Here is a 13371-nt window from a genome sequence, read left to right on the forward strand (position 1 = left end):
ATCAATTACTCACTACCTACACACATATTATTGTCCCGTCACGTTGTCACTCTCTTGTATATACTAGACTACCCTATATCTAGTAATCTCCCGACAATTCCCGAAGGTTCGAGAGAACGAGTCACGTGACCTCGCTGACGCAACAATACGTTACTAACACGGCAAACTAGACACGCCTTCAAACATAAACTTATTCGAAACAAACGTTGGCATTAAAATAAATATATAATAAATTCGTTATACGCAACACATATTTGATACTACAAGTCACACATATTTCTAAATACAAATTCAATCCAAACAACGTTCATATTAAAAATAAATACATAATAATAAATTCGTTACAACCCAAAATAACTGCACGACACTGATATAAAAATCAACTTACTTGTACAAAGTAATTCAATATGTGTGATAACTAACACAGATCTAAAACATAAACAACTAACTGATTCTTTCTCCTGGTTAGAAAGCAATTCTCTATCTTCTTCATCCCTCACTGTTTCATTGCAAGTTTACTTAGCCAGTTGATTGCATAGCTCTCCCGTATTTATAATCTAATTCTTCTAGATATTTTACAAATCCTCTCGTTCACTACTTTTACCATATATTCTAAGACGAACTTGATCTTAACTTGATGCATTATCCAGCTAATAAACAAATTACAATTAAAAAAAATATATATATGCCTTATAACAATATTGTTATAATGTGTTCTGTTGTTGGGCAAGCTTTTTGTATTATATAGTAAAATAATGTGAAGTCCAGTCCACATAACAATAATGAATGTTTACTTGTAAGCTTAACTTCACAAATAATGTTCCTACAGAAATTCTTAGATTAATGGTGTGTTCACTTAATTTACCAATAAACTTACTTGCAGAATTTTCTCGCTAATCAATCAATGACAGTCACACTGACTGACTTACTTACTGAGGAACAGAGTTACAAATTATCACTGTCTAAATTACTAATTGTCACTAAACTGATTCGCTCTGGCATTTATATCATTTTTGTTTTCAACTTAACGAAATTTCTAGATCATTATGAAATCATCATGATTAGTTCCCTCTAGCAAACATCCATCTAAATTAAAATATCAAAACATAGCTTACAATAATATGTATATATCCTTTAACAGACATGCTTTTTCATATGCAGACTTTTAATCGCAGGAGAGATATTGAAATTCTTTTTTTTTCCTTACTTTGAACTGTATTAGTGGCAGTGAAAAAAAATCTGCATAAATACCAATAATGTCCGGAACAAATGAAGCAAATTTTCTTCATAAAGATTCATGTCGAAATTTATTTTTTGGTATACTGCCTTTTAAATATTTTTCATTTTCTCTTCATAATCATATCAGAGTATTTCCTTAATCAGTTGACAATTAAAACCTTTTTTTTTCAGTGTATATATAACTTGATATTGTTTTTCAAACAATTTTTTACTTCCATTTTACGGCATAGGAGCCAAAAGCTCGTAATAAATATGAGGATTTAGCGTTATTAAAGGAACTAGTAATTTCTAAATAATTGAACAGTTATTATAAGCTGAGTGCCAAAGGCTAATTTTTTGCTCATTTTTATATTAATTTTAATGTATTGGTAACTTGTGATTTTCAAAAGAGATTCCATATTGTAGACAATTATATTTTCGTTTTAAGAAAAACTATTACATTTATTTCTGGCCTTTCTTCTAGTGGTTGTACAAAGAACCTCAAACAGGAACCTCGTTACTGTTTTTATCGTAAGTGTGAGAGAGTAATGTGAAAGACATGTGACATAGATTGACTGTAGTTCTAACTACTTGTTCTAAGTTTTAATGCAGGGAATAAACAAAAGAATCAAGTTGTCGATAGAGGTAGAGTTATACTGTCTTGACTAGTGGTATATTAGTGTATTTACTTATAACACTCAAACTTTTTTCTTCAATTGTTGTGATAACGACAACGTTCAAACTCAAAGTTCATTCTGACATCAGCGCAGGATGTGTAGTCTACACTTATATTCATAATGGTTGTGATAAGGATTGTGTACACGAATCTGTTGAATCAAGTCACATCCTTCTAGCTTCGTGCTGATAGTTGTAGCCTTCTCCGTTTTAATGTCAGACATTTTTATTGTTATTCCAAAATATTCTGTACTGTACTATCAGTGATAGCATTCATTTAATACATGAGAAATCTTGAACTTCAAGTTTCGAAGTTGAATAGTGACGATGTAAGAAGCATGTTGCGTAATTCAACTTTTAAAGTGCAAAAAATACGGTTATCTTTTGTATTAGTTGATACTAATTTTCTAACAGATATGTTACAAAATTAACAACAAAACAAATACTGCCTGAGCGACTTCGTAAAAGAATTGTTAAATACTCTTAATCTACCGAGTAAAAATGTTTGAGAGTATCGTTGTTGACTTACTAAACAGGTTTCTTGGAGACTATGTTGAAAATTTAGATAAGTCTCAGTTAAAAATAGCAATATGGGGAGGAGATATCGTTCTGAGAAATCTTGATATCAAGCAGAATGCATTGGATGATCTAGATCTTCCAGTAAAAGTATGTTCTGGACATTTGGGTGAACTTGTTCTTAAGATTCCCTGGAAAAACATATATTCTGCTCCAGTTACTGCCATAATTGATGGATTGTATGTTGTTATCACTCCCAATGCTGCTCAGAAATATAATGCAGAAAAAGAGAAGAAAATGGCTCAAGAAATAAAGCACAAAGAACTTGAAAGAATTGAGGATGCAAAAGCTAGAGAAGCTGAGAAAAACAAAGAAAAAGGTGAGAAACAAGATACTTTTACTGAAAAGATGGTTACTCAGATAATACGTAATTTGCAAGTGAAGATTATGAATATTCATATTCGATATGAAGATGATTTCACTAATCCTGCTTGTTCCTTTGCTGTTGGTGTTACACTTCATGGATTGTTTTTTGAGACTACAGATGAGAGCTGGAAACCTTGTGTAGTGCCAGAAGCTGTTAACATGTTTAACAAACTTGTAACTATGGATAGTTTAGGAGTATATTGGAACAGCAATGCTGAACTTTTCAGTAAAATGACCTCAGATAACAGGAAAATAGCAATGATAAAAGCAATTGCCTCCAAAAAGCATAAACCAATAGATAATTGCTATATACTTGGGCCAATAACTCTTACTACAAAAATGACGTTGAATCCCAAACCAGAATCTGATGGATCTAATTTTTGCACTCCAAAAATTCAGATGAACATCATTATCGAGGATATTTCTGTTCTAATGAACAAATCACAGTATCATGAGATTTTACAGCTTTTAGAGAGTGTGGATCGATTGACACTAGCATCAATGTATAGGAAGTACAGACCAGATAAGCCCCACAAAGGAAATGCTAAACTGTGGTGGATATTTGCTGTCAGTTGTGTTCTTGAAGAAGATGTACGAAGAAGACAGAGAAATTGGTCATGGGTACACATGCAGCAGCATCGGAAAACTTGTCAGAAATACAAAGACCTATATAAGCAAAAACTGGTGTCTAAAAAGCTGTCACAAAATATTCATCAGCAGATTGATGATTGTGAAAATTATTTGGATGTTTTTAATATAACTGTAGTGCGAAGGCAAGCAGAAGTGGATATTTCTCGTAATATAGAAAGCAGTGCATCACATTCAGGACGTTGGTTTAGCAGTTTGTTTAGTGGGGGTAAGAAAACTAAGGTGAATAGTGGTGTTGGAAGTGACATTGTTAAGAAGTTTGATGAGACTATGACAGAACAAGAAAAAGGACAACTGTATAAAGCAATTGGTTATCAGGAAAATTTCATCCCTACAGAATATCCAAAAACATTTGTTGAAAATAAACTGCATTTTCAGTTAAGTAAGTTTGTTATCTCAGTAAGAGATGATACCAAAACAAATCAAGATGTACTGAAGATTGACTTAAATAATGTTTCAGCTACATTTGAACATAGACCATCTGCAGAAGCAATCAAACTGGGTATGCAAGTTAAAAGTTTTTCTGTCTATGGATCAGTATTATCAGATGGGAAAATACCGCATATGATCAAGGTTGAAAAGTTAAATGAATCAGAAGATTTGAAATTGCTTCAAATGTTGTTTGAAACAAACCCATTAGATCAAACTTGTGACCAAAGAATAAATGTGTCAACAATGCCATTAGAAATCATATATGATGCTTTCACTATTAACAACTTAATTGAAGTGTTTAAACCACCACAAACAGTGTCACTTTATCAGTTGCAGGCTGCTGCTGCAATGAAGCTGGAAGATTTTAAGGATAAATCAGCACTTGGCTTACAGTATGCTATTGAGCAACACAGAAATTTGGATCTCAATATTAACATCAAGCCTTCTTATATTATAATTCCAGAAAATGGAGTTCTTGAAAAATATTCAAATATTCTGGTGATAAATCTTGGAAATTTTCAAGTGCAGACAGTTAGAGAAATGAGAGATTTACTGACAGTAAAAAGTCTTGTCAAAGCAGGGAATACAGATAATGAAATTTTGGAAACAATGATGACTAAAGCATATGACAAGTTTCATATTAGTTTACAAAATGTTGGTGTGTTGCTTACTAAAGCATGCAATGATTGGAAAAAACAAAAAGGTAGAAAAAATCTAAAATGTTGTTTGTTGCAACCTGTTACTGTGGATGTAAACTTCATGAGGGCAATTATTACAGATGATCCTCGGATGCCAAAAGTGAAAATCTCAGGAGAACTACCACTTCTGAACTTATCTCTGTCTGATCAGAAATTGAAAGTTCTTATGAGCCTTATGCAAAGTATTCCTTTTCCTGAAAGTGAACCAGAAGTGGAAAGCAAAGAAGTACCTGTGCTTTCAGCTGCTACAGACACTGTTCATATTCAAGCAAAAACTTTAAAGCAAGTCACTGGACAAGAAACATTTGTAATATATGAAAATGTTAGTGCAGGTGAAGAGAATGAATCTGAGACAGGAAAAAAGGAACTTGTTCAATTTATAGATCTTCACTTAAATTTTGAGATAAAAAGAATAGTAATTGATCTGTCTCATCAAGTAGATGGAATAGAAAAGCAGATGATAAGCTTTAGACTGTTCACACTTGGTACTAGCGTTTTTATGCGTACCTTTGACATGAGTGTAGATCTTCTGCTAGGTGGAGTTTCTCTGGAGCATAAAGAGTATTTCACCCCAGATGAAAAAGAACTTTACTTGCTGAATACCCCTTTGCCATCAAGTGCATCAGAAAACCTCTTCACACTACAGTATCTGCAGGCTGATAAGAAAGGACCCTTGTTTGATACATATTATAAGTCCACTATTCAAAGTATTTTTATAAGATTCACACAGTTAGATATAGTTTTACATCAGGATGCCTTACTCGCTTTAATTAAGTTTGCATCTGATTTGACATCAGAAATGCAGAAGCTTAAACTCTTGGATAAAGTGGGAGAATATAGCACTTGTTCACAAGGGTCATCAGAAGGACCTACTACACTAATTTCAGAGGAAAAGACAAGGCCATTAAAAAAAACTTAAAAATGATGATGTTATTAATTTACAGATTAATGCCAAACTATCATCTCTTGGAATTTCCATTTGTACAAATAAATTTAACATTACAAATATGCAAATCAGAGGAATGGATGCTCAACTGACTCTTATGAATTCAAAAACAGTGTTAAATACTCTCTTGAAAGAAGTTTTGGTTGTTGATTCATGTCTAAATGCTGTGTATCCAAATATTCTGTCTACTACCAGTGATGAAGTGCTAAGAGTGGAAGTTGTCACTTTTGATAAAGCAACAGAAGATGAAAAGTATCTGGACATGTCAGCTGTGGATCTGAAATTGAAGGTATCTCTTGGTGCAACAAAACTAGTCTTCTTGAATAGATACATTTCTAAGTTATTGAATTTTATCAGTGAATTTGAAACAGCAAAAGAGAAAATAGCAGAAGCTAGTGTGGCAGCAGCAGAAGTGGCCAAACATGGCATGGAAGAAGCTTATCAAAAAGCAACAAGAGTTTCATTAGATATACACCTTAAAGCCCCAATTATAATAATGCCACAGAATTTTCATTCTGAAACAGTTCTAATAGCAGATTTGGGAACACTGAAATTGTTCAATGCATTTACAATGCTGAATATAAGTAATGATTGTGGGATTCCAGCAATATTTGATAACTTGTGTTTAGAGTTCTCTGATTTGAAGCTATCAACTGCAATTGTGAACACTGTGTCTGGAAAAATTCTTGCCGAATCTATGTTACTTGAACCAATTAATTTGAAGTTGGAGGTAGTTCGCAATCTGGCCATAGGATGGTACATGGAAGTTCCAGAAGTAGCAGTCAAAGGTAATCTTGCTGCAGTGAGAGTGATTTTGAGCCAAGAAGATATTACCATTATTATGAAGTTTTTGGTTGAAAATCTTGGTGATGCAGAACGAAATATCTCGTCCTCAGAGTATTCAGCCAAAGCTAGTGTAGTTGAAAAACATACCAGTGGAAAGAAAATTTCTGTAAACGAACATATGGAAGACAAAAGAAAACACTCTGAACTCATAGAATCTGTGTTTAAAAGAATGACATTTGCTTTTCAGTTGGACAGTTTCAAGGCTTGTTTGTATGAGGGAAGCTCAAACTTGACTTCTGGTCTTTCTGAAAGAAAACCAGAATGTTCATTGGCTCAGTTTGAGCTTGTGACCATAACAATAAAAGGAGAAATATTAAGTGATAGTTCTTTTTGTGGTAATGTAATTCTTGTTAACTGCATCTTAGATGATAAGCGGTCTATAAGGAAAAAAGGAATCACCAGACTAATGGATAGGGTTCCAGTCAAGAATGATACTGAGAATATGATTGATATTACCTTCAGACAAGATTTAAATCTTGACAAATTTTTGTTTACTAAAATCTCAAGTTTTAACCTTGTTCTTAATGTGGATTATTTAATGATATTAGGAGATTTTTTTGTTAAAGCTATGCCAGAGAATTTGTCACCACAACCTACAACTACTGCAGTTCCAGAAACACCAGATGTTACAGATCATGCTGATGCTGGACCTTTTGGATGTACATCTATAAACTTGAATATTAAAGAGCCAGATTTAATACTTATAGAAGACATGGAAGATTTTAATTCTAATGCTATTATTTTGAAGTTTAAAATGGATGCTAAAATGATGATGTCACCAAATTCTCAATCAGTATCTGGTGTCATTTCTCACCTTCAGCTTTTTACAGCTTGTTTTAACCCTGAATTGAGAGCTAATACGATGTCAGAAATATTAAGACCTTGTGATATTACTCTTTATTCTTATTCTCCTAATATGAAAGGTCAACATGTGAATATAGATTTCACAAGCATTTTTCTGAATGTATCACCAAACACTATATCCATATTCATGAATATTTTGTCTAGTTTAGCTTCTCAAAAAAGTTCAAAAGAGCTCGACGAAGCAAAGTCTTCTGAAGAATATTCAAAGTTGTGGACACCAAAGAAGCTTGAAGAATGCTCTTTTTGGTTTTTAGAGAATATTGGTTTTGCTGAGGAAGCTGTAGAAGATGTTATTGTATGCATTGAAGATAAAAATCAAATGAAAGTTGACTCAGAATTATTCATGTTGAATATGAATACTATAACATTAACAGTTGAGACTGGTGTAGGGATACAGACAGTTCCGATGGTTATGATGGAGGCTTCTTTCCAGGCACAAGTTCAAAATTGGAATTCAAATCTTCATCTTAAATCAGTTTTTTCAATGGAAATAGTTTACTTCAATGAAAAGCTAGCTGTGTGGGAACCACTTGTTGAACCAGTTAAAAATGCATCAGGGAGATCAGAACCTTGGAAACTGCTAATAGAAATAACCAAGAATTCTGAATTACCAGAAGCTTCTACTGAAGACATAGAATCCATAGAAATCTCACTTCAGCCTCCAGTTATGCGTGTTAATATATGTTCAAGTGATGTAATGGAACTGATGGTCAGTAAGGTTGCTCTAGAGGTCTTAACTCATCTTGGCCATGCTTTTGGTGAAGCAGTTAAACAAGCCCATAAACATAAATATATACAGCCAGAAGCTCCATATGTTGTGAAAAATCACTTGGGAACTCCAATGTCTGTTATACTAGCCAATAACATTTTTCAGGTTGTTGGACAAGATCATTTTGGTTTCAAAGAAGTAATTTTAGAGCCAAATAGTTCAGTTTATTTGAAACTCATTTCTTCTGCAAAGGAAGAAAGTACAACTTCGATCCTAATTAAGCAGAATGTCAAATTAGAAGAAGCATTGTGCATCAAAATTGAAACGGATTTGATCAACACTGTACGAAACATCAACATTTCTCATGTTGGCAAACGATATTTTCAGCTACCCCTTAAAACCTATCCAGGTGATCAGTGGGGTTTTGTTGTTGATGTGGCTTCATTGTTTGGCTCAAAAATAATTACGTTTCAAAGTTGTATCACTGTCAGAAGTGATTTTTCAAATCCAATGGAGTTATATTACATGAGACCAGGAGGAAATGAGCTTGAAATGTGTGGAGTCTTAGAACCTGAAAAGACATTCTTTGTTCCTTTATATGGAGTGTACACTCCCACTAGTCAGTTTTTCTTTAAACCTAATGAAGGTTCGTTTAGTGTTTGTACAGAGCCATTTGTTTGGAAGGATCTAATGAGTGAACCAAGCACATCCAAAATACTACAATGCACAAGCCACAGTACTGAAAGCAGAAACCTTTTTTTCAAAGTGTTTGGGAATGTTGAACAAGTTTATTTTGAAAGATCTATGAAAAAGACGTTAGTCAGTACATGCTATGCACTACATATACGACCAACTGCATCATTGAGAAATTTGCTTCCATTCACTATCAGATATACAATACAAGGTGTGAATGAGGAATTTGTCTTAGAGGAAGGTTTTACTCATGATCTTGTATCTGCTTATCCTGGTAAAACCTACCTGCAGATTAAGTTACCAAATTATTTGGAACGAAAATGGGTGTGTTGTAAAGAAATAAATCACACTGTAGCTGATTTGTCTATTTGGACATTTTCTTCAAATGTATTAGGTAGTGAGCTTTCCTTAGATCTTGGCATGCATACTCGAAAATCTGATGGTTATTTAGATATGGAAATCTACTGTCCATTTTGGATGATTAACAAAACAAATCTACTTCTAACTTACAAAGGAGAACAACATAATATTACTACCCATCCTGGAAGTCTAAATGCCCCTTTGTTGTTTTCATTCAGAGCTAAAAATTTTTTTTCAAAAAAGAAGGCTTCTTTAAAAGTGGAAAATTCAGAATGGTCAGATGAATTTGCAGTTGATGCTGTGGGAAGCAGTGGTTCAATTGCTGCAAAGATTAAAGATGGTAAGACCTACTGTTTGGGTGTCCAGATAATGCTTGGTCAAACTAGCTTGAACAAAATTGTTGTGTTCACTCCATTTTATATGTTAATGAATAACAGCAAGTTTGATATTCAGGTTAAAGAGAACCTGGAATCAGCACAATGGGTAACTGTTTTTGCTGGTGAGTGTGCTGCTTTTTGGCCTGATCAGAGAAAAAATATGGAAATGTTAGTGAGATATGCAAACAGTGAAAATCAAACTGCACCTTTTTCGTTTAAGGAACCACATTCAAGCCTTCTCAGGTTGGGAGGTTTGAATAGTGCTATTTATGTAGATTGTCAAGTTGGAGAATCTTCAACTGTACTAACCTTCTGCAATTACTATGAAGGGTCAGCTCAAGTTCGGCTAATTAATCATACAGATAGTTTTACTATAGAATACTTTCAGTGTGGTAAAAATAAGAAAGTAGAGCTGGTAGCACAACACTGTATTCTCTATGTGTGGGAAGATCCAATGGGTGAAAGGGAACTGCTTTGGTCGTGTGGAAATAAGATCAATGGGAGAAACAATCTTATCGAAGATGGAATTGGTGAATTTTTTGCTGACAAAGATTCAAAAATATACTGGGTATCTTTTCTGGATGGTTTACAGCGGACCCTTATATTTACTGAAGATATTGCTGTAGCAACTGCTGCACAAGAAGCAGGAGAGCTAGAGCGTATTGAGCAAGAAATCACTGTATCCCTGCAGGGTGTAGGAATCTCTCTTGTAGACAGTGAGAGAAGATCTGAGATTGTGTACATGAGCTTAGCTAATTCAGGAGTGTTGTGGGAACAGCGCAAGTTCAGAAGTCATAGGTTTAAACCTGTAAGTTTAAGAGAAAATGTTATACTAGAAGAAGGATACCAGAAATATTTGAGAGAAACTCAGATAAGAAGAAAACCAAAATCAAAGTTTTCTCTTGAAGGGAAACTTGAAGTAGATTTCGATGAGATGATAATGTATAAACCTAAAAAGAGTCATATTCGGAGATCTTTTCAACTTGGCATTTGGGCTCAGTATAGTTCATCTCCTCATCAACTTCAACTGCATGCAAAGATTAACAAGCTACAAATTGATAATCAACTGGTAGATTGTGTCTTTCCTGTGGTTCTTGTTCCAGTGCCACTTCCAAAGTCTGTTGCTGCTGATAGTGCTCCTAAACCTTTTACTGAAATCAGTATCATGATGAGGAAAACAGAACATAGTTCACTTAATCAGTTTAAATATTTTAAAGTATTGATCCAGGAATTCCAAGTGAAATTAGATCAAAGTTTTTTAAACTCCTTGATATCATTCTTTTCTCCAAAAGAACCAGCTCATATAAATCACAAGGAATTATTGGAGAAAGACAAAGTGGCCATAAAAAAAGATTTGAAAGGTTTTGCAACAATATACTCTTCTCAAGATCAGAAGAGTTTCTATGACATCCTTCATTTTTCTCCAATTAAAATTCATTTAAGTTTCTCCATGACAGGAGGCGGTAAGCATACTAACCAACGAACTGCTATTCATTCTGATTTCATAAACCTTCTTTTACAGAGTGTTGGAGTCACAGTTACTGAAATACAAGATGTAATATTCAAGCTAAATTATTTTGAGAAGCAAAATGCCTTCCTCACTCAAAGACAACTCATTTCTGATGCCACCATGCATTACACAGGACAAGCTCTCAAGCAACTTTACATGCTAGTGCTTGGCCTTGATGTAATTGGTAATCCTGTTGGACTTTTGTTAGGAATTACTGAAGGTGTGGGTGACTTCTTTTATGAACCATTTCAAGGGGCAATACAAGGTCCTGAAGAGTTTGCAGAAGGACTTGCTATAGGCGTTAAAAGTCTTTTAGGGCATGCAGTTGGAGGAACAGCTGGTGCTGTTTCTCGTATCACTGGCACTTTAGGTAAAGGCCTGGCAGCTCTTACAATGGATCAGGAATACCAGAAGAAAAGGCGGCAGCAAATGAACAAGCAGCCCGAAGATGTTGCACAGGGCCTAGCACAAGGTGGAAAAGGTATTATCATGGGTGTCTTTGAAGGAGTCACTGGGGTGGTAACTAAACCAGTGACTGGTGCTAAAGAAGAAGGAATTGGAGGCTTCTTCAAGGGTATTGGGAAAGGTCTGATTGGTGTTGTTGCTCGTCCAACAGGTGGTGTTGTTGATTTTGCTAGTTCAGGACTGGAGGCAGTAAAGAAAATAACAGAACTTTCTGATGAAGTTAAACGAACAAGGTGTCCTCGTTACATTCATCCAGACACAGTTATTAAGCCATATCACCGCATTGAAGCTGAAGGAAACCAACTTTTGCAGGAAACTGAAAAAGGAAGGTTTGTCACAACAGATGAGTATATAGCTCATCTACCACTTGGGTCTGAAGATAAAAGTTACTTGTTAGTCACCAGCAGAAGAGTAATGTATATAAGTCAAGGGGATGTGTTTGGCCAGTGTAACACAGAGTGGCAGATTGTCTGGAATGATATCAGGGAAACCCCACAGATAACAGAGAAGGGAATCAAATTCATGCTGAAGGAGCCTAGGAAAAAAAAGTTAGGAGGACTGCTTAGAAATGAAGAGACGGGGAAGTTAGTTTATATCTCTGATCCAAAACTTTGTGCTTGGATTGTGGGCAAAGTTGAAGAAGCCATGAAGCAATGTATTTAACTTGGAGGTATTTGAATATGTATCACAAAAATATTTTTTGATACTATCATTTAACTTCAGTTGAATTCATGAATATGTGCATACACTTCTGCAACTAAAGCAATACTGTATGTTAAGTATTGGAAATATTTGAGATCCAGAAAACACCTGTGCTTTAAATTTGAATTGGTGCTAAGCATTTTATATGTCTTTGTAAACAGAACTTGCAAATCATGTATGTAGTAATGAAGTATGTGAGATCAAAAAATGTCCAATTATGTCAGTAACCTCTTATTCTTTAAAGTTTTTATTGATTCTAAGCTTTCTTGTATATTCTCTGTAAAATTTCCTTATAATGTATAGTAGTAAGATATTACATCAAGAAAAATCAAAATTTTTTAATGAAGTATTAAAAGTGTCTTACAACTAATTATTGAGATTTAACCTCAGTTATGTCTTTCATTTGTTATTGGATTTTAATATGTATAGATTTATTAATTTATCACTTTGAAAAATTTGAATTTGAAAATTGTTGAAGTTGCTATAGCATCGTTATTTTTGTACTGTTATCATTTCGAGATATGAAAAATTAGGTTTGTTATATTTGTTTTACAAATGTATGTCTTCATTATTATAAATTCTTTTTCTTTTGAAACTTTAAATTATTTCATTAAGTTTTGTTGTAAAATTTATATTTGATTCCAAAAATTATATTCCATGTTTGATTTTTTCTTCAAGTTCTTTTACTTGAATGAACTATGTAAAAATGTTTAAGTATCTTCCAAGTATCTGACAACTCTTGTAATATTTTGAGTGATTAAAGAAATTTATAGATATGGGTGTGTGTGAAATAATTAGATTTAACAAACAAAATGAATTTCACAGAAATAAGTAATATATTTATACTGTTATTTTACAGAGGGTTTTTGTGATGTCAAAGGCCTTTATGTAAGTGATTTCATGGACTAGCCTTGGTATTTTTGAAGTAAATTAATTGTACCAAGGTTATTAGAGAAAGATTCAGCAGGTAATTGGATGGCATGAAGATATATTTCTATGGTGTTGTTTTTATAATTGTAATTCCATTAAAGTGCTTGTACCAAGATTGCATAGTTGATGGGCTGGGCATGGCCTAGTTGTTAGCATACCAGTCTGTGATTTTGAGGGTTCACATTTTGTTGCAAAAAATAAACAAATGTTTTTATTCTGGGGCTATGAGTGAGCAATAAGATTGATGGTCAAATCTCACTAATTGGTAATACTAGCTTGGTGGAAAGGGTATTTGTCTCACAATCTTTGGGATGTGGCATTGAAAGGATGCTCGTCCTTTTAGCTGTGGGAGTATT

At 33.9% G+C, this 13371-nt stretch overlaps 2 protein-coding genes across 2 annotated transcripts; both read left to right on the forward strand.

Moving 5' to 3' along the window:
• The first annotated feature begins 2394 nt into the window (after window positions 1-2394).
• On the forward strand, window positions 2395-5532 carry LOC111088843 (vacuolar protein sorting-associated protein 13A-like). Its single transcript, XM_022399959.1, has one exon. The coding sequence runs from the start codon at window positions 2395-2397 to the stop codon at window positions 5530-5532; it is 3138 nt and encodes a 1045-aa protein (XP_022255667.1).
• Window positions 5533-5620: 88 nt separating this feature from the next.
• On the forward strand, window positions 5621-12046 carry LOC106471354 (vacuolar protein sorting-associated protein 13C-like). Its single transcript, XM_022399960.1, has one exon. It carries the CDS (start codon window positions 5621-5623, stop codon window positions 12044-12046), a length of 6426 nt encoding a protein of 2141 aa, XP_022255668.1.
• Window positions 12047-13371: the final 1325 nt, after the last annotated feature.

Source organism: Limulus polyphemus, unplaced genomic scaffold (assembly GCF_000517525.1).
Source record: "Limulus polyphemus unplaced genomic scaffold, Limulus_polyphemus-2.1.2 Scaffold4563, whole genome shotgun sequence".
In the NCBI taxonomy this organism is placed as follows: domain Eukaryota; kingdom Metazoa; phylum Arthropoda; class Merostomata; order Xiphosura; family Limulidae; genus Limulus; species Limulus polyphemus.

Coding starts and splice junctions, on each gene's coding strand:
- LOC106471354 (XM_022399960.1), top strand. CDS start 5,621: ATGCAAATCAGAGGAATGGATGCTCAACTGACTCTTATGAATTCAAAA.
- LOC111088843 (XM_022399959.1), top strand. CDS start 2,395: ATGTTTGAGAGTATCGTTGTTGACTTACTAAACAGGTTTCTTGGAGAC.